Genomic DNA, 21,998 nt, shown 5'->3' with positions numbered 1-21,998 from the left:
CACAGTCCAACTCTCACATCCATACATGACCACTGGAAAAACCATAGCCTTGACTAGACAAACCTTTGTTGGCAAAGTAATGTCTCTGCTTTTCAATATGCTATCTAGGTTGGTCATAACTTTCCTTCCAAGGAGTAAGTGTCTTTTAATTTCATGGCTGCAGTCACCATCTTCAGTGATTTTGGAGCCCAAAAAAATAAAGTCTGACACTGTTTCCACTGTTTCCCCATCTATTTCCCATGAAGTGATGGGACAGCAAATCCCATCAGCTTAATCTTCCAATTGTATCCAGAATCCAACCATTTCCCATTCCTCTAGGATTCCCACTCTGGCCAGAGCCCTCACTATCATCCAACCACCAATGTGGATAGTGACTTGGTCTCTCAGCTCTGACCCTAACATCTCCACAGTCTGTTCCTCCCACAGGACCAAAAGGAGCCTATGAACGCTTGAATCAGGTCACATTCCTCCTTTGCTCAGAACCATCTGTGATTCCCACTTCACTTAGAATAAAAGCTAAGGGGGACTTCCCTGGTGGTCCAGTGGTTAAGAATCTGCCTTGCAATTCAGGAGACTTGGGTTTGATCCCTGGCTGAGGAACTAAGATCTCATACTTCAGAACAACTAAGCCCCTGGGCCACAACTACTGAGCCCACACACTCTAGAGCCCGTGCTCCACAACAAAAATAGCTCCCACTCGCCACAACTAAAGAAATCCTGCGCCAAAATGAAGACCCAGCTCAGCCACAAAAAAAAAAAAAAAACAACAAAGAACATAAGCCAGCCTTTTCTTAAAAGCAATGATCTTAGCCCCTTGCCCACCATCTCCCCCTGCCCTCAGTGCCCAGAGTCCAGCCAGGTCAGATTAAAAGTCTTTATTATTTTTCTTCTCAAATATAAAATCACTCTATCCCCTGGCAGCTCACTAACCCCAGGGAGAAAATCAAGAATAAGAATCACATTGCTAAAAAGAGTAGGCCCATTCTAGCCTCCCACCTGCCTCCTACACTCTTGTCCCAGCTGAGAGAGAAAGGGGCAGAGACTGTGACTTCAAGGCTCTCAAGCAACCAGCTGAGGCATAATTCTGGGCCCCCTGTGAGTTGGGGGAATCCAGGGTGGATTAAGCTGGGCAGGTGGCAGGATCCTGCGATCCATCAGTGCTTGTCGGCAGGGCGCATGTTCAGGGTTGCTAGGCGTCCCAGGGGTCCACGGCGAGCGTTGGTGGCCAGCCGCTGCTGTGCCAGGAATGACTGAGCATGGGCAGGGGCCCGCTCTTCCCCAGCTCGCTGCTGTAGAGCCATGCCCTGGAGGGAGGGAGGGAGGGGCACAGCTGGAGTCAGATGAGCCTCCAGGACACCAGCACCCTCCATGCTCCCAGTACTTCAGGCAGGTGATGGTGAACTCACCATATTATACCAGGCACTGATGAGCAGCTTTTCTTCCTGCTCCCGCTGACTTCGACTCTTGTCAAAGTCCATCTGCTAAGGAGGGAATAGTCAAGGGACTGGATATACTGGTGGCAGTGAGAAGGGGTTAGGACACCAACCTCCAGGTGCCGAATTCGGACGTCCCGCTCCCGGAGCTGTGTCCTCAGGGCATGGAGATCTAGGGGAGCCCCGCCAGGTGGCTGCTGCTTGGGTTCCAGGGTCTGTATGACCTAGGGGTGGGGAAAGACACAGTCAAGGTGACCTTGGCCCCACCGGCCATGATGCAGAAGTCTGTGACATGATGCGGCAGGACAGGCATGGGGCCAGGAGGCAGAGAGTTGCCAGGTGGGCAGCAGTGGTCTGGGCAGGAGGCCGTTGGGGCACCCAGCATCCTCACCGTACGCGCCCTGTCCACATAGCGGCGGTACCGCTCCTCCACGGCCCGTAAGTCCTCGTCCTTCTTTTGCAGGCTGTGCTGAAGCTCCTCGATACGCCGGGCTGCTGGGGGTCAAGGTGGCCCCTAAGCTCTGTGCTGAGCTTGGGGGCTCCCCCCACCCATCCAGGCCACTGAGCGCCCCCCTCACTGCTGCTGTCGTTGGGGGGCTCCAGTTCCTCGATGTACTCGCGCTTCCGCTGCAGCTCCAGATCTGCTTCATGCAGCTTCTGCCTGCAGGTGGGGAGCCAGAGGCAGTCTCAGTTCCAGGCCCATTTCTCTGCTTCCCAGAAGTGTTCCTGCAGACCTCTCCACCTGACTCCAAGCCTGGGGGCTATGTGTCCCGGCACCGCCATCTCTTCAGCCATCAGAGCCACAACCCTCCATGACCCTCACCAGGTGGCCCCTGCACCAGCCCTCCCTCCCCCATCTGTCCACTTCTCTCCATTCCACAGCCCACATGGTGGTCCAGGCACCATCATCCCTTGCCAGCCTTCTATTCTCAGCTCTTTAGTTCCATTCCCCACCCAGCAGCCAGGGATCTCTCTAGAATGCAAATCTCTTCTAATGAAAGGAAATACAAGCTAATAGTTTGCACTCTGCCACCTGGGGCAAAACCCCAAAGATCCCTATAAGTGAGACTAATATCATGTATTATGGACTTGGAACATGGTATAACATCTAATAGTGAACCTTCGGCTATATCTACTAAAATTACAAACCCATATGCCCTGGGAGCCACCCATTCCTTTGTGTGTGTGTGTGATATATTTGCACACAAACAAAATGATACATATATAAGATTTTACTTTGTTGCACACATTGAAATCGCAAATGCCTAGAAAGAATGAATTAAATCAATTATGATATTACCAAAAAAATGCTATATGCCAGCCCTTCTAGACCAGAATTCTACAGAATTAAGCCCTAATGCCTCCAGGTATTCATCCTCTATAAGGAAATACCTTTCTGTGCTCTAGGTTGGCATTAGGTACATTCCAGTCTTGGCAGAACTGAGAGAATAGTCATGAAAATCATTTTCTGTAAGGTCCAGTTTCCCCATGGAACCCCAGCTGACAAAAACTGCTATATCAAGAAATTAATAATAAGGTCTCCCTTTATTTATTCATACGAAGAAATTTCCCCAGTTAACTGGTTAAGTAGGGAAAGCAAAGTGTACATATTATACTACCTTTTGTGTAAATTAGGAATGAGAGTAAAAAGCTATATTCACATTCATTTGAATTTGCTTTAAAAATTCTAGAAAAATTTCCATAATGAACTAATAGAAATGGGGCTGGAATGGGGCAGAAACTGAGTTAATGAGGGAAGACTGAGATGTTTACCCTTTATTTCTGTATAACTTGGTATACCTTTTGGTTTTTAAATTATAATTGTGATAGCTATCTAAAATAGTTTCTTTATTTATTTAAGAAAGTTCTTTTAATAAAGAACTTTATTTTTTGGGAATTCCCTAGTGGTCCAGTGGTTAGGACGTGGAGCTTTCACAGCTGTGGACCCAGGTTTTATCCCTGGTTGGGGAACTAAGATCCCACAAGCTGAGCTGTGTTTTCAAAAATGAAAAAAAAAAAAAAAGTTGTTTTTTTTTTTTTTTGCAATGCAAAAAAGTAATAAAAGCTGACTATCACTTTGTCACACAACCTTGCTGAAATTCCCTGAGTGACTCCCAATTGTTCCCCCAAAATACTCCACACACCTTCCTCTGGTCTATAAGACCCCAGGGGAGCTGACACTTTAGTCTGTGTGTCAGCTGACCCCCTGGCCTCATAAACAACTCCCCATGGACACCAGATCCATCCCCTACATCTTTGCCCCAATCTTTCCCCCCACCCGACTCACAGATGTTCCTCCAACTTCTTCTTCAGCAGGATTGACTGGAGGAGAGAAGAGGCGCTGGGTGAGTGTGGGGATGAGGTGTCCAGAGGTCCCAACCTTCTTGGCGGGTGAGGGTTGGGAGTGGCACTCTGAGCCCAAGGTACTTACTATGGACTTCACAGGGCACCAGGCAGCAGTGGGGAGAGAGAAGAGGGTTAGTGGTGGGCACAGGGGAGGGCCAGGCAGGGAGGAGGTGGGCACTCACGTCCTCAGTCTTGCCCCCCTGCTCCTGTAGGGCCTTCTGAAGGTCCTCCACCTGGGCCCTCAGCTCCGACAGCTGCTGCTGGTTCAGCCTGCGGAGGTGGGGGCCCCGCTCAGTGCCTGCGCCCTCCCTCACTCCCCCTCCAAGCTTAAGGGGGAGGCCCTCCTCTGCAGGGTCCTCACCGGTGCTGCGTCTCCAGGCCGTGGCGCGCACGGTTGGCCTCCTCCAGGTGGCGCTGCAGCTCCTCCTGCCGTTCCCTGTCGGCCGCCTCCTGCTGGCACAGGCGCTTGTTCTCCAATTGAAGTCGCAGGAGTGTTTCCCTGGGGATGGGGAAGGAGTGAGCAGGGCTGGGGATGGGTCACCACTCAGGCCTACAGGGCTCCGGGAGGGAAACTGGGTGGACGGGGCCGGGAGAGGGACAAAGCCCAGGGGAAGGGCCCAGTCAGACCCTAGGGTAGGGTTAGAGTACCTGGGACTGAGCCTAGGAGTGGGTGGGCGGAGCGCTGGTGGGGTGGCACAAAGTGGACGGAGCCATGAGCACTGAGATGGGGCTCCGGGATAGGAAAACACTGCAAAGAGGAAAGCTGGACTGGGAGTTCATGTGGGCAGGATATAGGACACTGATCCCAGTAGGGAATACACTGAGAACAGGGCTGTGTCCTGGGGGCAGAACCTGATGTGGGCGGTGCCCAGCAAAGGATTTTTGCCTGGGCAGTGGAGACAGATAAGTTGGATCTAATTGGTGCACTGAGGGTCGATCCCAAAGAGGTGAGGGGAGCCACCAACAGGGCTAGAGTCCCAGACAGGTAAAAGCAGAATTAGAAGTGGGTGAGCATAAAGGACTCCCCTGGTGGCTCAGATGGTTAAGAATCTGCTTTCAATGTAGGAGACCTGGGTTGGATCCCTGGGTCAGGAAGATTCCCCTGGAGAAGGGAATGGCAACCAATTCCAGTATTCTTGCCTGGAGAATTCCATGGATGGAGAAGCCTGGTGGACTACAGTCCATGCTATGCTATGCTAAGTCACTTCAGTCGTGTCCGACTCTGTGTGACCCCATAGACGGCAGCCCACCAGGCTCCCCGGTCCCTGCGATTCTCCAGGCAAGAACACTGGAGTAGGTTGCCATTTCCTTCTCCAATGCATGAAAGTGAAAAGTGAAAGTGAAGTCACTCAGTCGTATCCGACTCCCAGCGACCCCATGGACTGGAGCCTACCAGGCTCCTCCGTCCATGGGATTTTCCAGGCAAGAGTACTGGAGTGGGGTGTCATTGCCTTCTCTGACTACAGTCCATAGGGTGGAGGAAAAAAAGCTTGGCTAGGACTTGGGAACCAAGCTGAGCAGGTCTGGCAAGTGGTAAGTACCTGTTTTGGGGATGGGGTTGAGGGTGGGAACGGGGTTCAGGGTGGGAACTGGCAGGCTCCAGTGGGACCAGAGCTCTGAGTGACTGACCCCTGGATACCTGAGCTCTGCAGGAAGGATCTCAGCTGCTAAGTTTCCCACAGCCGGTGAGGTGGGATCCAGTGAGGGGTCTGGAGAATGTGAGAAAAGTCTTCAGGTGGTGCCACAGTTCTTGTCCCCATCCCTAGGATCCTTGGATGAAGCATCTTTGGGGACTCAAGTTTGGCCAATGCCTGACTTGACACAAACCCCACACCCAGGTTGAAAGGGAGCCATGATATTTGGCCTGAGTTTGCCTTTGCTCACCGCCTTAGAGCCCCGAAGGACAGCTCTTGCTGCTTTCCATTGGGCCACATCACCTCTTTCCACTTGAGACTCCCTCCAGCATGGCCTCGCTCTGCGACCCCAAACTAGACAAGCCCTGGGCACTGCCTTTTCTGTTTGCCCTAACAGCGCATGTGGCCAGGTAAGGCTCCAGGCCAGCGCTCTCCCAGGCCCTGGGATGAACCTCCAACTCACCGGCCTGGGCCAGCCCCCGAGGCTGCATCTGGGCGCAGCGCAGCTCCTCATTGGCCTCCCGCAGGGAGTCCCGCTCTGCCAACAGCCGCTGGAGGGACAGGGTGCAACAGGCCACTTGAGGCAGGATCGGCCTCCTGGGAAATGGGCTTTGCCTTGATGGGCAGGGTGAGGCTTGGGCAGTAGGACCTCAGTCTCACCTCCTTCTCCTTTGTCACCGACTCATACTTTTCCTCCAGATTGCGGCACTCGAATAGCCATTTCTCAGCCTTCATGGCCTCCTCTTGCCGTTTGCCCTGCAGTTCCTGAACCTGAACAGAGGCGAGGGGAGAAGACTACAGGGTGAGAGGGAGGGACAGGGACTGAGTACAAGGTGAAAGGGCGGGGCCAGAGGGACCAGCAGAAAGAGACTTGGAAGAGGCGGGGCTTAAGTGAAGAGGCGGGGCTTGCAAAGCTAGAGCAGAGCTGTCCAGTCTAGAGGGTGTGGCCTCTACGTAAACGAGGGGGCGGGCTCTGGGTGGACTGGCTCAGCACTCTGCTGAGGGTAGGCCAAAGTCAGTAGCCAGCCTAGAGGAGACCCCACCCCAGTCCGGGTCCAGGCTCCCACCCACACCTGTCGCCGCTGCGCCTCTAGCTGGGCACGCAGGGATCCGGCCCGGCGTAGTTCTTCCTCCAGCTGTCGTGTGCGCTCCGCGTGGCTGGCGTTGCACTCCTCCAGCTGCCGCACCTGCCGCCGAAGCTCCCGCAGCTCGCCCAGGCGGCGCCTGCAGCTGTTCAGCGTGGCTTCCAGCTGCCCGGCACGCTCGGAGGACTGCCTGGGGGGCCGGGGCAAGTGGGAAGAGGAGGTGGGGGTCTGCTTGGGTCTGCTAGGGTTCAGCTTGGATGCGAGGCCCTCAGGGCAGGGGAAGGTGTCAGGTCAGCCTTGGGCATTTGGTTCACGAAGGTCAGGGGTCAGCGGGGCCTGGTGATGTTGGGGGATCATTAGGGAGCATAAAGGAAGACCTAAACATAAATGGTTGTGTTCGTGCTCGGTGGCTCAGTCATGTCTGACTCTTTGGGACCCCACGGCTCCTCTGTCCATGCGATTTTTCTAGGCAAGAATACTGGAGTGGGTTGCCATTTCCTTCTCCAGGGGATCTCCCCGACCTAGGGATGGAACCCACATCTCATGTGTCTCCCACATTGGCAGGCAGATTCTTTACCAGTGAGCCACCTGGGAAGCCCCAAACATCAATGGTTACCCCAAGATTAAAATCAGGGGTTTTCTGGAAGACACAAAACGACTGGGGTTACAAGAGGAATGATGGGGCCCAGAGGATCTGAGGAGCCTCCTTGGACACTCTGGGGTCATGAGATGGCTGTGGGGCCAATAAGGGCATTGTGGGTGCAGGGGCCATGGAGGGGTCATGGGAGATCTCTGAGGCACAGCAATATGGGGTTCTTGAAGATATGGTAGGGGCTCACTAGGAACTTTTAACATTACAGAGGTGTCATAGGGATCACAAGGGAGCTCTTTGAGGCTACAGAAGGCACATTGAGGTTCAGGGGTGGGTACTATGGGGGCCCACAATGCACTTTGCGGTTTCAGGGATGCTGTGGCATCATAAGAAGGGATAGTCATGAGATGGGGGGTCAGAGGTGTCACCAAGGGCAAAGTTATTGCATCGTGGGGTCCTGGGGGGCCACCATGGATCCAGGGACTTTGGTGTTCTCCAGAGGACATGATGGGTTCCAGGATAGTGCTGCAGTGTTCAGGGCAGTACTTTAGAGTCTATGGGGCATTGTGAGGGCTCACTAGGAATTTGGGGGTTACAGAGGTACAGTGACGTCAGAGAGGCAATCTGGCAGTGGGGACCTGCCACTCACCTAAGCTCATCCATCTCATCCTTCAGAGCCTGCGCCTCCTGGGCCAGGCTGGTCAGCGCTTGGTTCCGCTGCTGCAGCTCGGCAACCTCCCGCTCCAGCTCCACACAGCGCATGCGCTCGTCCTCCCTGCCACTCTCCAGCCTGGGGGATGGCGGAAGCGTCACATAAAGGGACTGTACCTGCCCCAGGCCCCTGGTCTGCTGGCCCTGTCCCCCGCCTGGCCATACCTGAAGTTCTCTTCCTGCAGCTGCTCCAACTGGGTCTGCAGGAGCAGCAGCTTCTTGGCAGTGAGGCCGCTGGCGCCCTCATCCTCGGGCCTGCCCACCCGCTCCCTTAGAACCGAATTTTCCTGAGCCAGGCTCTGCTTCTCCTCTGACAGGAGAACCAGCTGCGGGCAGGCAGGGCATACAGATAAGCTGGAGCTGGGAGGGGAGGCTGTGCGGGCAACCCTACCCTGGGAGCACCTGAGAACTCCCATCTCGGCCCCACCTGCCGCTCCAGATCCAAACAGCGCTGCCGCAGCTCGTCCCCCTCATCAGCCTCCTCACTCAGGAAGTAGTACCTGCGGGACTGATGAGAGGAGTGGAGGGACGGGGAGAAGAAAAAAATTCAGGGATCCAGGGGAGGAGGATGCAGAAAGGGAGGCTGGGATCTCCAGGGACAGAGCAGAGGGAGCTGACAAACCCTCAGATCTAAGAGAGAGCTTGGACCTGAGGGGACTGGAGGAAAGGCAACTCGGGAGCCCTGGGGACCTGGCAAGAGACTAGGATCCTGGGGGATGGGAGTGGTTTACAGGCTTAAGGTCAAGCCCCTCCTCCTTAGGCAGCCCTGGAAAATCAGTAAGAGGGGTGGACTTTAACAAGGTCCCCACCCTTTACCTGGCTATCAAAGTTCCCATATGTTTCTGGTGACAGGGAGTCAGAGGTGTCTTTGGTCATGAGCTGGAGGGAGGGGAGAGGGCAGTGGGAGAACACTGAGATGAGCTGGGGCCTCTGAGGGCAGACTCCAAAGTTCCTACAATCCAGCCCAAGAATCCTCATCCTTCAAAAACAACCCCAGTCCAGAGGCTGCCCCATATGTCCAACAAACAGGGAGTCCTGGTCCTTCCCCCCAGCTCCCAGCTGCACTGTAAAGTATTTGAGATCCTAGATCCAGAGAAGGAACTGAACCCAGGCCATGGCAGTGGAAGCATTCATTCCTAACCACTGGACCATCTGAGAATTCCTGAGGCCTGGCCCTTTTAGCATGGTAGGTTGTGACTTCGAGCTGGGAGAGGCTGGCAGACACATGAGACAGAGAAATCTGGCCAACTGAGTTCCACACAGAGCCCAGGCCTTACCAGGGCAGAGCCTGTGCCCAGCTGCCTCTGCCCTGGAAATGTCCCCTCCCCTGAAGCTCCTTCCCACAGTGGGCACCCCCACCTACCTCCTGGATGGCTTCCATCACCACATGCTGAACGGATTCCTCTAGTGTCATGATTCTCTGGATGTGTTCTGAGGGTCAAGGTGGGGAGACTGAGGCGAGGGTCGGAGAGGCAAGGAGGGTTTTCTCAGGTCTTCCCATTAGGGACCACCCCTAACCTCCCATACCCTGCTTTTTCTCGCAACTGATGGCACAACCCAGAACCAGCTGAAGCAGCTTGCCAAGCTCTTCTGGGTCTGAGAACTCGCCAATGAGGCTCACATCTGGAAGGTGCTGCTCCAAAATGGGATGCCCCAGGACCTGAGGATGGGGGGATGAAGGGGTATCAGGGGCTCAAGGATTCCCCCCCACCCCCCCGCTCCTCCCAACCTAACCCACTAAATCCCTTTACAGTTACTCACATCCTGAGAGTACTCCACTAGGCTCTGTAAGATCGCCTTCAGATTGCTGACCTGGGGAGGGGCAAGGAGTTGTGTCCAGGGTCTGAAAGCCCCCCAGAAGGGGCCAGGCAGACCCCACCCTGAACCTGTCTAGCTCATCCTCTTCTTCTCTGCCTCACCTCCTAATTCCTGGTCGTCTCATCCTGTTTGGTCCCATTCTCTGTCTCAATGTCCGCCCTCCTAGGACTGACCTGTCTGACTGCCTGCTCTTCTCCACCTGCCCATATTATTTACGTGTCCCACAGATCCAGTCACTTCTCACCACCTGCCCCACTACCCTTTGACCCTAACCATCATCTTCTTTCACGTGAATGGTTACAACAGCTTCCAGTCTTGCTGCTTGCCCTCCATTCCTCTACAAACAGCCAGGGGGAGCTTTTCAAAGCCCCAGCCAGGTTTGTGTCTTTCCTCTACTAAAATCCTTTCTTGACTTTACACAGCTTAAAATAGAATCTACCTCCCTGCTCCAGCCTGCCAGGTCCCTGATGACCTCATCTACCATGCCTACACTCCTGCTTTCTGTTCTAACCTCCCTGCCATTCATTTCTCGATCACACCAAGCTTATTCCCAACTGAAGGCCTTTCCAATTTTTCCTGGAGTCTGGAATCCCATTCCTCCAAATCTCACATTGGAAATCAGCCCGTCTAGAGTAACCACCCACCCATTCTCAGTTGGCTGTCTCTCACGACCCAGCTTTTATTTCTTCATAGAGCTAACTGCTATTAGAAGTCAATGTTAATGCTTGTGTATGCAGTTTTTTGTCTGTGTTACTCCTTGCTGCACACCCAGGCCTGCTTAATACAAGAATGAATGAACAAATACATAGTTAGCTGGTCCCCATACAACTGTCTCTCTTCCTGTCCATCACCCAGGATATATCTAACTGACCGGTCCCTGATCAACTCTTCACCAGTCTGTCCCCCATTCCTGAGTCCACCTGTCACCTTCAGCCTCCGGTTGGGACCTGGGTCCTCTGAAATGCCCTGGAGCCACGCTTCGTTGAACCAGGAAGGGTCTCTGGGGGTGAGAAGGTGGGATGAGCTGCTGGAGGATTCCTTTGGAACCCTCCCCCTCAGCCCCACTCACATCTGGTTCAGCACAAAGGCTACTGCCAGGCCACTGCTCAGGTCCTGGGGGCTGGTACAGGGGGGCGGGACATTGAACGTCTGCAGCTGAGGGAGCAGAGGAAAGTACAACAACCAGAATCAGGGGCCGGGACCAAGGAACCACGCCCCTTTCGCAGACTTATCCTGTCAGCAGGACCCTCACAAGGTTGGGCGGAAGTTGCTGGCCAGTTGCTCCAGCAAGCCAGCTCCGTGGGGGTGTGGCCTCTGCTCACCTGGACCGACCAGAGGGGGCGTGGCCTCACTCTACTGCTGCCGAACAAACTCCGCGCAACCAAGCGAGGGCAGAATCACAAGTCACCTGGTCCCCATAGGCACCACGTGACCAGGCCACCTCACCTGGGCCCTCCCCTTCTACAAGACCCAGCCACAAAGGGGCGTGGCCTCACCTGTGCTTTCCAGCAAAACTGCCACGTGACGGGGCAGGTGCTCAGGCCAGAGTTCCACTACCTAGCAGGCCGACGACCCCCTCCTCCTCCCAGCCCCAGGACGGAGTGGGTGGACAGAGCCAAGTTGGCGTACACCTGTCCCTGGCCCCGCCCCCGACCTACCCAGGTGAGCAGAGACCCGCATAGTTCTTCCTTGTCCATGCTCATGGCTCCCGATCGGATTCGACCCCGGCCGTGCAGCCCCGCCACCGCAGCGGCGTCCAGATCAGCCAACAGCGAGCGCCAGCAGCCCCGACCTCCCGCTCGGCCTAGAGCCCCGCCCCGCCCCCTAGGCGCAGGCCCCGCCCTAGACACGTGATCTCCTCCAGGCTCCAGCTCAGGCCTTCAGACCCGCCATGTTGGATCCGGGAAGCCGTTTGAGCGCTGTAGTGCCGCTAGGGGTCAGTCTGGGCCAACCTTGCGCATCCCAAGGGTGGCCTCGCCTCTTTTCCTCCCCGAGCTCTTTTTGAGGTAGTGAAGACCTCGCCGTCTTTCCTCAACCGAGGTGGAGTTGCCCCACCCTGTTATACAGGCGCATTCACGTCCTTTCCCTTCAGCTGAAAGAAATTCTGCTGTCTAACCACATTATGATCGGAGCCTTTGCGCGGGAGAAGGGCAGGCCATAACATATTCTATGGACTTAGGTAACACTAAAGTTTCTTCCCAGCGGCAAGGATTTGATAGTCTTGCCCAAGGGTAGACAAGGGGATTCGGGTCCTAAGTCAAGGGCAGGATAGTTAGTCCTGGGTAGTGAACAGACATACTTGCCTACCCTGAATCCGTCCTTCACTAAGCTTTCCCAGCCCTTTCCCCTCTCTGAGCCCTGCGCCTCAGAACCCATTACCGGGCCGGCCTGGTCGCCTCGGCCCACCAGGGGGCGCCCGGACCGCAGGAACGCAGCCTAGAGGGGAAACGACGGGCCTACTCTGAGACCCCTGGGCAGTGAAGAAGGCTTAAAAGGAAAATGCTAACAGTACTACGTAACAATAAACTCGCAGTCACTATTTATAGAGTGCCTACAGAATGCAGCTCTGCGCTAAGCGATTTAACTATATAGTTGGTTGGAATCTCCACGACTGTAGGTAGCAAGGGCTCTCATAATTCCCGGTGCGCAAGAGAGGAAAGAGGTTCTGGGTGGATCCGGCTTGGGGGCCTGGGAGGCGGGTAAAGCCCTGGCCGGCGTCCTCTGACGCCTGAGTTCCCTTGCAGTCCCTCCCCCGCGGGGCGGGCGAGGTAATGAGTAGTAATTAGAGGTTATTAGCTGTACCCAGAGGGAGGGGCGGGCTCTGCTTTGGGGGTGGGTCTAGGTCTGAAAGAAGGAGAGCTGCTCCCTGCAACCTGGAGTCTGGTTCTGGCGACTCCTACCCGCGCCCCCCCCTTACCCCAGCAATTCGGGCAGGATGATAATAGCTCCCCTCTTAACACCCCCTCCCTGCATTCCCTCTTCCCGCAGTATCGCGGGAACACAATCACTCCAGCACAGACTCCAGCTTACAGCCCACTCAAACGTGCGACCGCACACACGCAAGGACCTTGGAGGCTCGTCTACACACCCACATCCCCTTCCCGAGTCGTTTTCAGTCTCCATCCTCTGGGAGCAGAGCCGAGGGAAGGAATAGGGAGGAAGGGGACAAGGGCCGGCAGTGCGGGCTTCCGGACTGGGCTTCTTCCGGCGGGCGTGAGAACAACTGCCATTTATTCGCTACCCGCACCCGTCAAGGGAGAGGGTGCTGCCAATAGGGTGAAACGGGGGGGCCTGCCACCTGGCAGAAATGGAAGGTGAGCCGAAACTACGGCTGTGACAAGGCTGGGAGGCTGGGAATATTTGTGAGAGGATGTAGTCACCCAATGTCGGGGGACGTGCTGGGACCGCCAAATATTGGGAGTGGGGTCCCCAATATTTGCAAGACCCGCAGGGATCTTGATGTTTAGGAGGGATCTAAATATCTGGAGCATGGACTTGAATTGTTTTAACGTTGCCGTGATATTATAGGCGTTATAGATATTCAGGGACCCCAAAGTCCCCAGATTTAAAGGAAGGTCTGGGTACCCTCACTTTGAAGGAGTCACAACCCTCCATTTGGGGCGGCAAGGAATCTTATGTTGGAGGGGAAAAGGAGTTCCCTACTGTGGTGAAGAGCAGCAATCCCTAATAATGGGACACAGGGAACCCCGCTGTTGAAGGCATCCGTGCGCCCTCCAAGGAGACCGGTTACAAACCTTCATTCTGAAGCAGGGATCTTTTATTTGGGGAAAAGATTCAAAGCCCCATTTTGATGGAGAGAGCCCCAAAGTTTGGGGAATGATCTGAAGGCCTCCATTAAGGACAGAGATGCTGGTCTGGGCCAGCAGCCCCCAGCTGGTTTGGGGACCCCACCCCCTCCTTTCCCCTCTGTTTCCAGGAACAGCTGGGCCCAGCCTGGGCTGTACTGCTGGGAAGCGGGTGAGTCAACCCCTCCCTGTGGCCACAGCTGGACCCCCGCCCGCCCCCTCTGGCCTTCACATCTGGGCAGAGACCCAGTCATGAGAGCTGGGATGGGGACCCTTAAATTCACACTGTTGGAGATGGTGCCGCTCCCCTCGGAAAGTGATCACAGCCTCAGGGTGGACACCATGCCCCACCCCATATCATGAGGGACTCTGGCAGGTTTTCTACACTCCAGACACTGACATTCTGCCTGGACTCCCATCCTGACCTCCTCCCCTCCTCGTGTCTGTATATGTATCTCTGAGTCCATGTGAAATGTGTTCACGGCTATGTAGATGAGAAATGGTGGGTCTGTGATTGTGTGTGCACAGGCCTGTGTCTGCATCGACCTGTGTCTTGGTGAGTCTTGAGGCCCTGGGAATTTACACAACAGGCTATGCGTGTGTGATTTGGTGGGGTTTTTTTGGAGGAGGGGTGTGCTGTCAGGGACTAGGGCACGTGTTTTTCTTTATGGGACCTTGGTGCTGGTTTAGTCGCTAAGTCGTGTGGGGCTCTTGGGACCCCCATGGTCTGTAGCCTGCCAAGCTCCTCTGTCCATAGGATTTTCCAGGCAAAAACACGAGTGGGTTGCCATTTCCTTCGCTAGGGGATCTTCCTGACCCAAGGATCAAACTGGGGTCTCCTGCACTGCAGGCAGATTCTTTACCGACTGAGCTACCAGGGAAAACCTTTGTGTCTATATCCCTGTGTCATTCTTTGTGTAAGTAGTGAATGACTGATAATCAGTACTTCAGTATGCCTTTGTTTCTGTGACCGTGTCCTACTTTATGTCATGTGTTTTTCTGCGATAGCATGAGGCTGTCATGGGTGGCCTTGGTTTGCCCATGTCCCCGAGACAATCTGGTGTCCCTGTATGCAGCCTTGTGGGTTTGACTTACTTTCTGTGCCCTGTGATATACGCGGACAGTATGACCATCGAGTCTGTCCCCACAATGTGTCTGTGACTCTACAGTCTCCATGTGAGGGGAGTGGCTGCATGACAACTGGATTCCTGAGGTCCGAGACTTTATCTGTTTGCGTCTTTGTGTTGTTGGTGTGGCTTTATAGGAGTGTATATGTCACCTGTGTATGAAGATGGCCCTGTGTCCCTACCACAAACGGCGTGTGACAGTGTGACCCTGCCCGCATTCGCTGCGGGACTGGCTGGATTAGTGAAGGTTTGTGCCAACGTGTGGCAGGTTTGTATCCGTGTGACACTGTAGATCGAGAGTTTGTGACCTTGTGGGGGGGTGTCAAAGTCACACAAGACAGCGTACTTAGCGGAGGCAGAGGCAGTGACATGCTCCGGGGGTGTAAAAAACCCCCGAGCTCTGCTGCTCTGGGCCCCGCTCCCTGCGCTGCGGGGGCGCGTGCGTCGTGCGTGACGTGAGGCACGACGGGGGTCGCTGCCTGCGTGGAGCCCGACGCGGTCGTGCCTGCGAGCGCGGGGAGAGAGTGGAAATAGGCTAGCTGCGTGCGTGCGTGCGTGCGTGCGTGTGTGCGTGCGTGCGTGCGTGGGCAGCCGCGGGGGTTGGGCGCGCGGGGGAGCGCTGGGCGCAGCCCCACCCTGCCGGGACAGTTGGGCGCGGGTGAAACCCTGGCGGGGGGGGGGTGGGGCGGGACGCAGCGCCGTTAACCCCTTCCTGCCTGACCTGAAACTTGTGGCCCCTCGACAGAGCGCGCGGGGGCTTCCCCAGTGCTCGGGGACCGTCCCTGACGAGGGAGGAACCCCGCCACCGAGCTGACAGACCCCCCCCCCCCAGTTACCATGGGAACCGGAGCTTCCCGCGCGCCTGGGCGCGTGCTTCCTCCCCCGTCCCGGCTCTTCCTTTAACTCCACAGTCCACCGATAATGGGCTTCCCGCTCCTAATCTCCGGGGAAGGGGCTGGGGTCAGCGAGGCCGGGACGTGTGTGACTCAGGCCAGCCTGAGGGTCCCCTGGCCACAGCAGACCTCGCTCCCCCTTCTCCACCCCGTGACTCACCCCTCGCGGCTTTTCCCCGTGGGTGACTCAAGCCCCTGGGGAGGGGGCTGTGGACTCTGAGACCCCCTTCCAGGCAGTGGGGGCTGAGAACCCAGTACTGGGGACCTGGAGCTTGAAGGGTGGGGCTCTCCCTCCAGCGAGGGTCGGTGTGTAGTGTTTTCCCTTAGCCACCTCTCACCAAGGTCACTAGAGGCGTTTTCCCCCACCCCTGAATTGGCAGTATCTACCCCCCCAAAACCCTCCGGGAACCAAGTCCCCAACCCCTCCCCCTCAAGCCCACAGGAAGTTTTGGCAGAGCCCGTTGGCGATGAAACGGTTAAAGCCGTTTTCTTATTCATTTCATCCAGGGGCCCCTTTTGACTCAGAGCGAGCCAGGCGCCCCCTTGAGCCGGGCCTCGTGGGGGCCTGGGTTCGTACTCCCCACACGTACCATTTTTAGAGAGGGGAGGGAAGGCTGTTGGTGAGCTGACTGGGGGACTCTTGGGTGGCATGTACAGAGCTGGGTTCAAATCCTGCCTCTGCCCTCATTGCTCTCTGGTTCTCAAGGTTCCCCATCTGAAAATGGGGGATAATTTTGAGCAGTTTATTGCGGCATTGTGAGATTAGGTGAATAATAGATGGGAAACTTTGTTTCCAGAGCTGGGCACAGGAGCAGAGAAGGGGGCTTGGTCGGTAAAAGGACCCAGGCTCCTCCTGTCTCCCAGGCCTGGGTGCCGGGTGCCCAGCAGAAGTGAGTCCTTGTGGGGCAGTCCATGCCCCACCCAGGCGCTCTGAGGCCATAGGGTTCATCCCGTCCGTCCACCCCCTGCCCGGGGCAGGCACCCAGGAAGTGAGAGGCGGGGCAGGAATGAGGCGGAACCTGTTGGGCCCGTCGCCTCCCCACCCCCCCCCACCCTCATTCCGGGGCCCTGACATGCCCCCCCCACATAAGCTGTGGCCCCACCCCCACCGTCCTGGACGCCTGGGTCCTGACCCGAGGGTGGCCCAAGGGAGGGGATGTCGGCGGAGACAGCGTCTCGGGAACATCCTGTGGACTCCTGGCTGGACAGACGGGAGAGTCAGCCCCTCCCCGGGCAGGACAGCAGTCGGCTGGGGGCAGAGTAAACACGGCCCAGAGCAGCCAGACTCGGAGGGGCGGCAAGGAGCATACACATACACAGTCACCCCGAGAGAAAGCCAGTCTACACACACAAAACTCCTGTCACCCTGGCCACAGACGGATTGCCAAACGGGGACACACTGACAGGGTCAGACACAAATCTGGGTAAAGACGGCTGTCAAATGCAGACGCGGTGACAGGGTAGGCCAAAGAGGAAGACCGAAATGCTGCCAAACGAAGATACTGACAGGCCAGAAGCATAAAGGTAACACAGATAAGTGAACTCAGCGTACAGGCAAAATGGACACACTGACAAGCACAAACACAAGGATATTGACATTCAGGTGAGAAGTGCACAGCCTGGCAGACAGTTGCATGTCCTGAGACAAATGTGACAGGCCAGAAACAGGCAGGACAGACACACAGACACAAGTGGGCAATACAGGCATGTGGATAGACTCAGAGATAAGGGACGGTCACTTTCAATGCAAGTGCCCCAAGAGGTGCACAAGAGATGTTCAGACACTGTTAGATCCTGACACACCGGAGAAGGCCACAAAGGCATACACACGTGCACACACTAGCAAGATCAATTCAAAAAGACAACTCAGAGGTGAAAGAGACAATCATAAACGTATGGAGAGGACAGGAAGGACACATACAGACCATGACAGAGAGCCCCAGCCGCCACCCCCCCACAGCACACACACAGTTGCTTGCATCCATACTCAGACAAGCTCTGAGGACACGAGAAATCAGCCTTATAGATACACACTAAGTCCTCACTGATAACACACACGTCAGACCCCCTGACAGACTGGGCATATGAAAGTGGACAGACTGACATATTCACAGACACAGTCTGGCCAGATAGTCACACCCAACCCAGAGAAGCATGGACAGGCCCCAGTCGGATATTCATTAACACGCTGGCACAAGGACACCCTGACAGAACCTGTTGACTAACACATGCACACATACACACCAGCCACAGAGCCCACATGGACACACACACACGGTCACAGACACACACCAGCCACGGACCTCACACACAGACCTCACACAGGCAAGCCATGGACCTCACACACAGACACACATACACGTACAGACCAGACACGAATAGATTAGCAGTAAGAACTCCAGAACACCCTAGACTCCTGTATACAGGCCAGCTACAATACAACATATCATATAGACCATACACACGCACACAGACACACTCACCCACCTCCCCCCTCCACCCCTGACCCAAAGCAGACAGGCCCTACACACCCCTGCAGGGTTGGGCCAGCACACAGACACATGCCTTGAGAAGACAGGCTTCACACACACTCTCACACGCCCTGACAGGCCAGCCACACACAAACCCATAGCCAGCCAGACACACGCGCGCGCCCTTGGACCATGATGAGGTACTGTGGGGTTCTGGGCTGGCCAGCCCTTCTCTACCCCCACCCAGAGATCCTGGCGCTTACTCTCTCCAAACACCTCCCCCCACCTCCCTCCCAGACTGCTCTTTGTCACTTCCCCTAGGAGGCCCAGCTCAGCAGCCTAGGTCCCTGGTGGGGTGTGGGCCTGTTTTCTCAGCACATCCGCTATAAATGGGGCACCCGGGATCTCAGCCATGTTCAGGCCCCCCAAGACCTCACCAGCAGTGTGTGTGTGGGGGGGGACCAGAAACAGTCTTGTGGGAAACTCCCCTCATGCCCAGCTTAGTCAGCCTGAGGACAGACTCTCCTTCCTGCCCAAGAAAACTGAGCTGCTTCCTCCCCAGGAGAGGGATAGGGACCCCCCAAACCACAGAGGTGAAGGAGGGATACGGCTGACAAGCTAGGGGTTCCTGGGGGAGGGCCTCCGTGATTCTCAGCCTCTTCCTGCCAGCTGCCTGTCCACACCCAGGGGCAGGGACAAGGGAGCCTGGGTGCTATGACTTGCGGGTTCTCGCCCTGGCCTGCCCACTGGCTGACTCACAGGCAGCCCCCAGCCCAGTTTCCTGGTGAGGGCCCTGCTGGCCAGTGGGGCCAGGGTGGAGGGGGGTCACCAGGCTATTTATAAGAAGGAGAAGTCCCTCCTGCCAAGGCCAAAAGCCCCAGAGAGACCCATGGGTGGGGGTGGGTAAACTTCCTCCTTATCCAGTCCCCCAGGTCCTGGGCCCCTGGGCATGAGGAAAGCCTGGGCACAGTCTCCTTAGCCGGATGCTTGTTTGAAACCCATGGCCTGGGCAGTACCCAGCTGCTAGTCCGGGCACTCAGCACAGTCAGAGGAGGGGGCTTTCCTCACACCCTCCTCACGGGGCTGGCCTTGGCGCCAGTGGGGCGGCATGAGGGGGTGGTGCCCAGGCCACAAGGGTGAGACTGGCAGGGGCCTGGAACCGGCTGTACCAGCTCAGCTGGGCCCCTGCCCTCCCTCCTGGCCTAATCCCCACCCCCTGCTCAAACACTCGTGCAGACAGCATGCTGGTCTTGCCCCCAAACACACCAGCACCCCTCTGTCCTGTGCCCAACCCCCATAAAGGAGACCCTTTATGAAAGGACCTGCAGAGCTTAGCATACAGTTGGTACTGCATACATGCCTCTGTGATTGTGATTACACAAAAGTGGCTAACACTCTAGAGCCAGACAGCTCAGGTTTTAGGTCAACCCCAGGGCTTTGAGCTATGGGACACGAGGCAAGTTCCTTACCTTGCTGTGCCTAGTCCCTTAAAGAGGGCTAATAGCAAATAGCATATATTTTGCTGGGTTGTTGGAAGCAGGCAATGAGTTATTCTATGTAAACCACTTAGAAGAGTGCCTGGCCTATGGTAAGAGCCATATGTGTGTGTGTGTGTTAGTCACTCAGTGGTGTCTAATTCTTTGGGCCAGGCTCCTCTGTCCATGGAATTCTCCAGGCAAGAATACTGCAGTGGGTTGCCATTTCCTTCTCCTGGAAAGAGCCATATAAGTGTTAGCTATTAAAATAATTATTTCTCTGTCTGCTTGTCTTAAGTGTCTCTGAGTCGTGCTGTCTGTCTGCATGACTCCAACCCTGCAGCTCTCCCTACCCTAACCCCCACCCCCATACACCCATTTTTCCTTGCTGGGTGCTTGGCCTCCATCTCTACCCTCATTGGGACAGTCTCACCTCTCTCCAGGACTCCTCTGTCATGGCCAGCCTCAGCACTGGTCAGGGCTGACTCACTGTGGCCTCTTGGCCCGTGGGACCTGCAGGTTGGCTTCCTGAGATGCTGCCCTCTGGTCAGACCTGCCCAGCCCCCCAACGCTGCCCGCTGCACCCCCGCAGGGCCCAGCCAGATGTCAGCTGCAGTTATTAGCATGGGCGGGAGACACAGACCTGGCAGCGTGCCTGCCAGACTCAGCGGCCACTGGAATCTCCCTTGAGCCTAGGGCGGGGGAGGGGAGCAGTTCAAGCAAGGGAGGAGGGGAGGGGGTACCCAGGGGTCACAAGGACCCTCCAAAAATGGGGACACCCCCAGCCTCTCATGGGACCTTCCTCCCCAACGCGCCACTGCTCTGCTGGACTTCCCCAGCCCCCGCAAAGCTCAGTTTCTTTTTGCCTTCCTTCATTTTGCTTCTCTCCTCCACACTTCGTGAATTCTGTGCTTGACCTGTTGGCTAGCTTCTCTCCCCCAGCGTCTCTCTGCCCTAAAGACACTTCCATCTTTCTCCCCAAAGATAGAGGCTTCACTTTCTGAGAGACTTTGGTTCTAGTGGCTGGTATCCTATCTGCTTGGAAGTTCCACTTTAAGTCTAAATCGAAGCCTCGCCATCTAAAGCTTCACTTATTCCTGGAGAAGGGGCTCTGGAGGGGTTCTCTCAGATGAGGGAGACACCTAGGGTGAGGGAATGGATCCCCCTTTAGGTATTCTGGATGGTGAGGAGCCCCCATACTAAAACAGGAGTAGGGCCTCTCACCCACATGAGTGAAGGAGGGGGCACCGCAGCCCCTACGGACGTATGTGCCAGACCTCCTGGCAGAAAGTAAGGGCACCCAGCTCGAGGTAAGAGGCGGCCGTGTCAGCCCGCCCAGGCGCCTGGGTCGCCTGGAGGCATTGGCCCGCCCCCTCTTCGCCCGTCGGGCTGGGGGCGAAGTCCGACCCAGGCCCGCGGGCAGGCGGGGACCTGCCAGGCTGGGTCGGGCCAGGCAGGGCCTGGCAGGACGCGGCCTCAGAGCGGCTGGGTGGGGCCGGGCCAGGCGGCCGTGGGGGCCCCGGGGGCGGCGGCCGGGGCTGGTCGGGACTAGCCGTCCGGGGGCCCGGGCGTGCCCTGGGACCTGGCAGATACCGGGGCCCTCGGCCCCGGGACAGCGCTAGACCCACCCCTTCCTGTGCCCTTATATGGGCGTCGGGGCGAGACTCCGGGGGCCGCCCCGCCCCCAGTCCGGCCAGCGGACTCCCGCCTGTTGCCATGGCGACCAGGCCCCGCTCCCCGGTGGGTCCCCCTCCCTCGGGCCAATGGAATCGTCCGGGACTGCCAGCCTCCTCCATTGCCTGCGGGCTCCGAGGACTGAACCATTACTAGGGTGGGGATCGGCGACTGGAGACCTCGGCAGCTGGGCTTATTCAGCGCCCCTGGCTTCCTCGGGGGTCGCCTGCTCAGGTTCCTCTTCCGAGGCCCTGAACCCCGCCGGACACAGGGCGGGGCGCCTGGTCCCGTAGGATTCGAGTGACGGAGGCAGGGCCGGGCTCCGTCCCCCGGGGCTGTTGCCACACTTCCTGCCGCGGCGCTCATTCCCCAGCCTGTTTCTAAGGAAGGAGTGGGGTTGGGCGACCGCGCCCCAGCCGTCGGGCTGGGTCTAGGCACCAGGAGCCGACACGCTGTCGGTCAACCTCAGGGTCATTAGGGGAGGGCTTTGGGGTGGGGAGTATACAGGCACCCACGAGAGGGGAGCCGATCATGGAAGGTCCCCAGGATCCTCAAAGACCCCTCCTTCTCTCAGGTCTCAACCGGGGACCCTCTCAAATGTTATGTCAATTCTGAAAGGGTGCCTCGACCCTTCTAATTCTCTCCTTCACTGGGGCTTCGCAGATGACCCCAGTGACCCCCAACCTCTGACAGTATCCCAATCTTCTACCCCACGTATTTTCCTTGCCTCAGTGTACCCCAGGACCCTCACTCACTTCATGCATTTCTAGTTTCTCTCAATGCCTTCCCCTTCCCGCTTGTGGGGGACTCTGTCTCTCTCCGGTGGGCTCCAGGACCCTGACTCATTTTTTGCATAGTGGACCCTCCAGCCTCTCCCGGGTACACTTTTGATCTCTCCTCCTTATTTTACCTGGGTTCAGCTCCTCCCGGGAA

At 56.5% G+C, this 21,998-nt stretch overlaps 1 protein-coding gene across 7 annotated transcripts; it reads right to left on the bottom strand.

Annotated features, from left to right (window-relative positions):
* Positions 1 to 860: 860 nt before the first annotated feature.
* HOOK2 (hook microtubule tethering protein 2) lies at positions 861 to 12,796 on the bottom strand. Of its 7 annotated transcripts, none has more exons than XM_070373590.1 (22): positions 12,708 to 12,796; positions 10,689 to 10,774; positions 10,547 to 10,643; positions 9,563 to 9,613; positions 9,329 to 9,461; positions 9,165 to 9,232; positions 8,618 to 8,680; positions 8,229 to 8,309; positions 7,967 to 8,127; positions 7,740 to 7,880; positions 6,487 to 6,688; positions 6,074 to 6,184; positions 5,877 to 5,964; positions 5,419 to 5,488; positions 4,141 to 4,278; positions 3,962 to 4,049; positions 3,721 to 3,755; positions 2,012 to 2,094; positions 1,825 to 1,928; positions 1,547 to 1,657; positions 1,407 to 1,481; positions 861 to 1,304 (listed from the first exon to the last, which is right to left on the bottom strand). In XM_070373590.1, the coding sequence occupies exons 1-22, from the start codon at positions 12,711 to 12,713 to the stop codon at positions 1,155 to 1,157; spliced, it is 2,142 nt and encodes a 713-aa protein (XP_070229691.1). In that variant the 5' UTR covers positions 12,714 to 12,796; the 3' UTR covers positions 861 to 1,154. The 7 variants fall into 7 exon arrangements, with proteins under 7 accessions (XP_070229691.1, XP_070229692.1, XP_070229685.1 ...); XM_070373591.1 differs by having other exon boundaries at positions 10,547 to 10,619; positions 12,708 to 12,794; XM_070373584.1 differs by lacking the exon at positions 12,708 to 12,796 and adding an exon at positions 11,278 to 11,435.
* Between the last annotated feature and the right edge of the window lie 9,202 nt (positions 12,797 to 21,998).

Source organism: Bos mutus, chromosome 7 (assembly GCF_027580195.1).
Source record: "Bos mutus isolate GX-2022 chromosome 7, NWIPB_WYAK_1.1, whole genome shotgun sequence".
Lineage (NCBI taxonomy): Eukaryota > Metazoa > Chordata > Mammalia > Artiodactyla > Bovidae > Bos > Bos mutus.
This window is presented reverse-complemented; position numbering and strand designations above follow the sequence as displayed.

Bases quoted from the DNA above. Each gene is read 5' to 3' on its own strand.
- HOOK2 (XM_070373584.1), bottom strand. From the start codon at position 11,322: ATGAGCATGGACAAGGAAGAACTATGCGGGTCTCTGCTCACCTGG. The intron at 9,614-10,546 runs GTGACAGGTGGA...GCCCCTCCCCAG, and splicing joins GTCCCAACCGGAGGCTGAAG to GTCAGCAATCTGAAGGCGAT. The intron at 8,310-8,617 runs GTAAAGGGTGGG...TCCTCTCATCAG, and splicing joins ATGGGAACTTTGATAGCCAG to TCCCGCAGGTACTACTTCCT.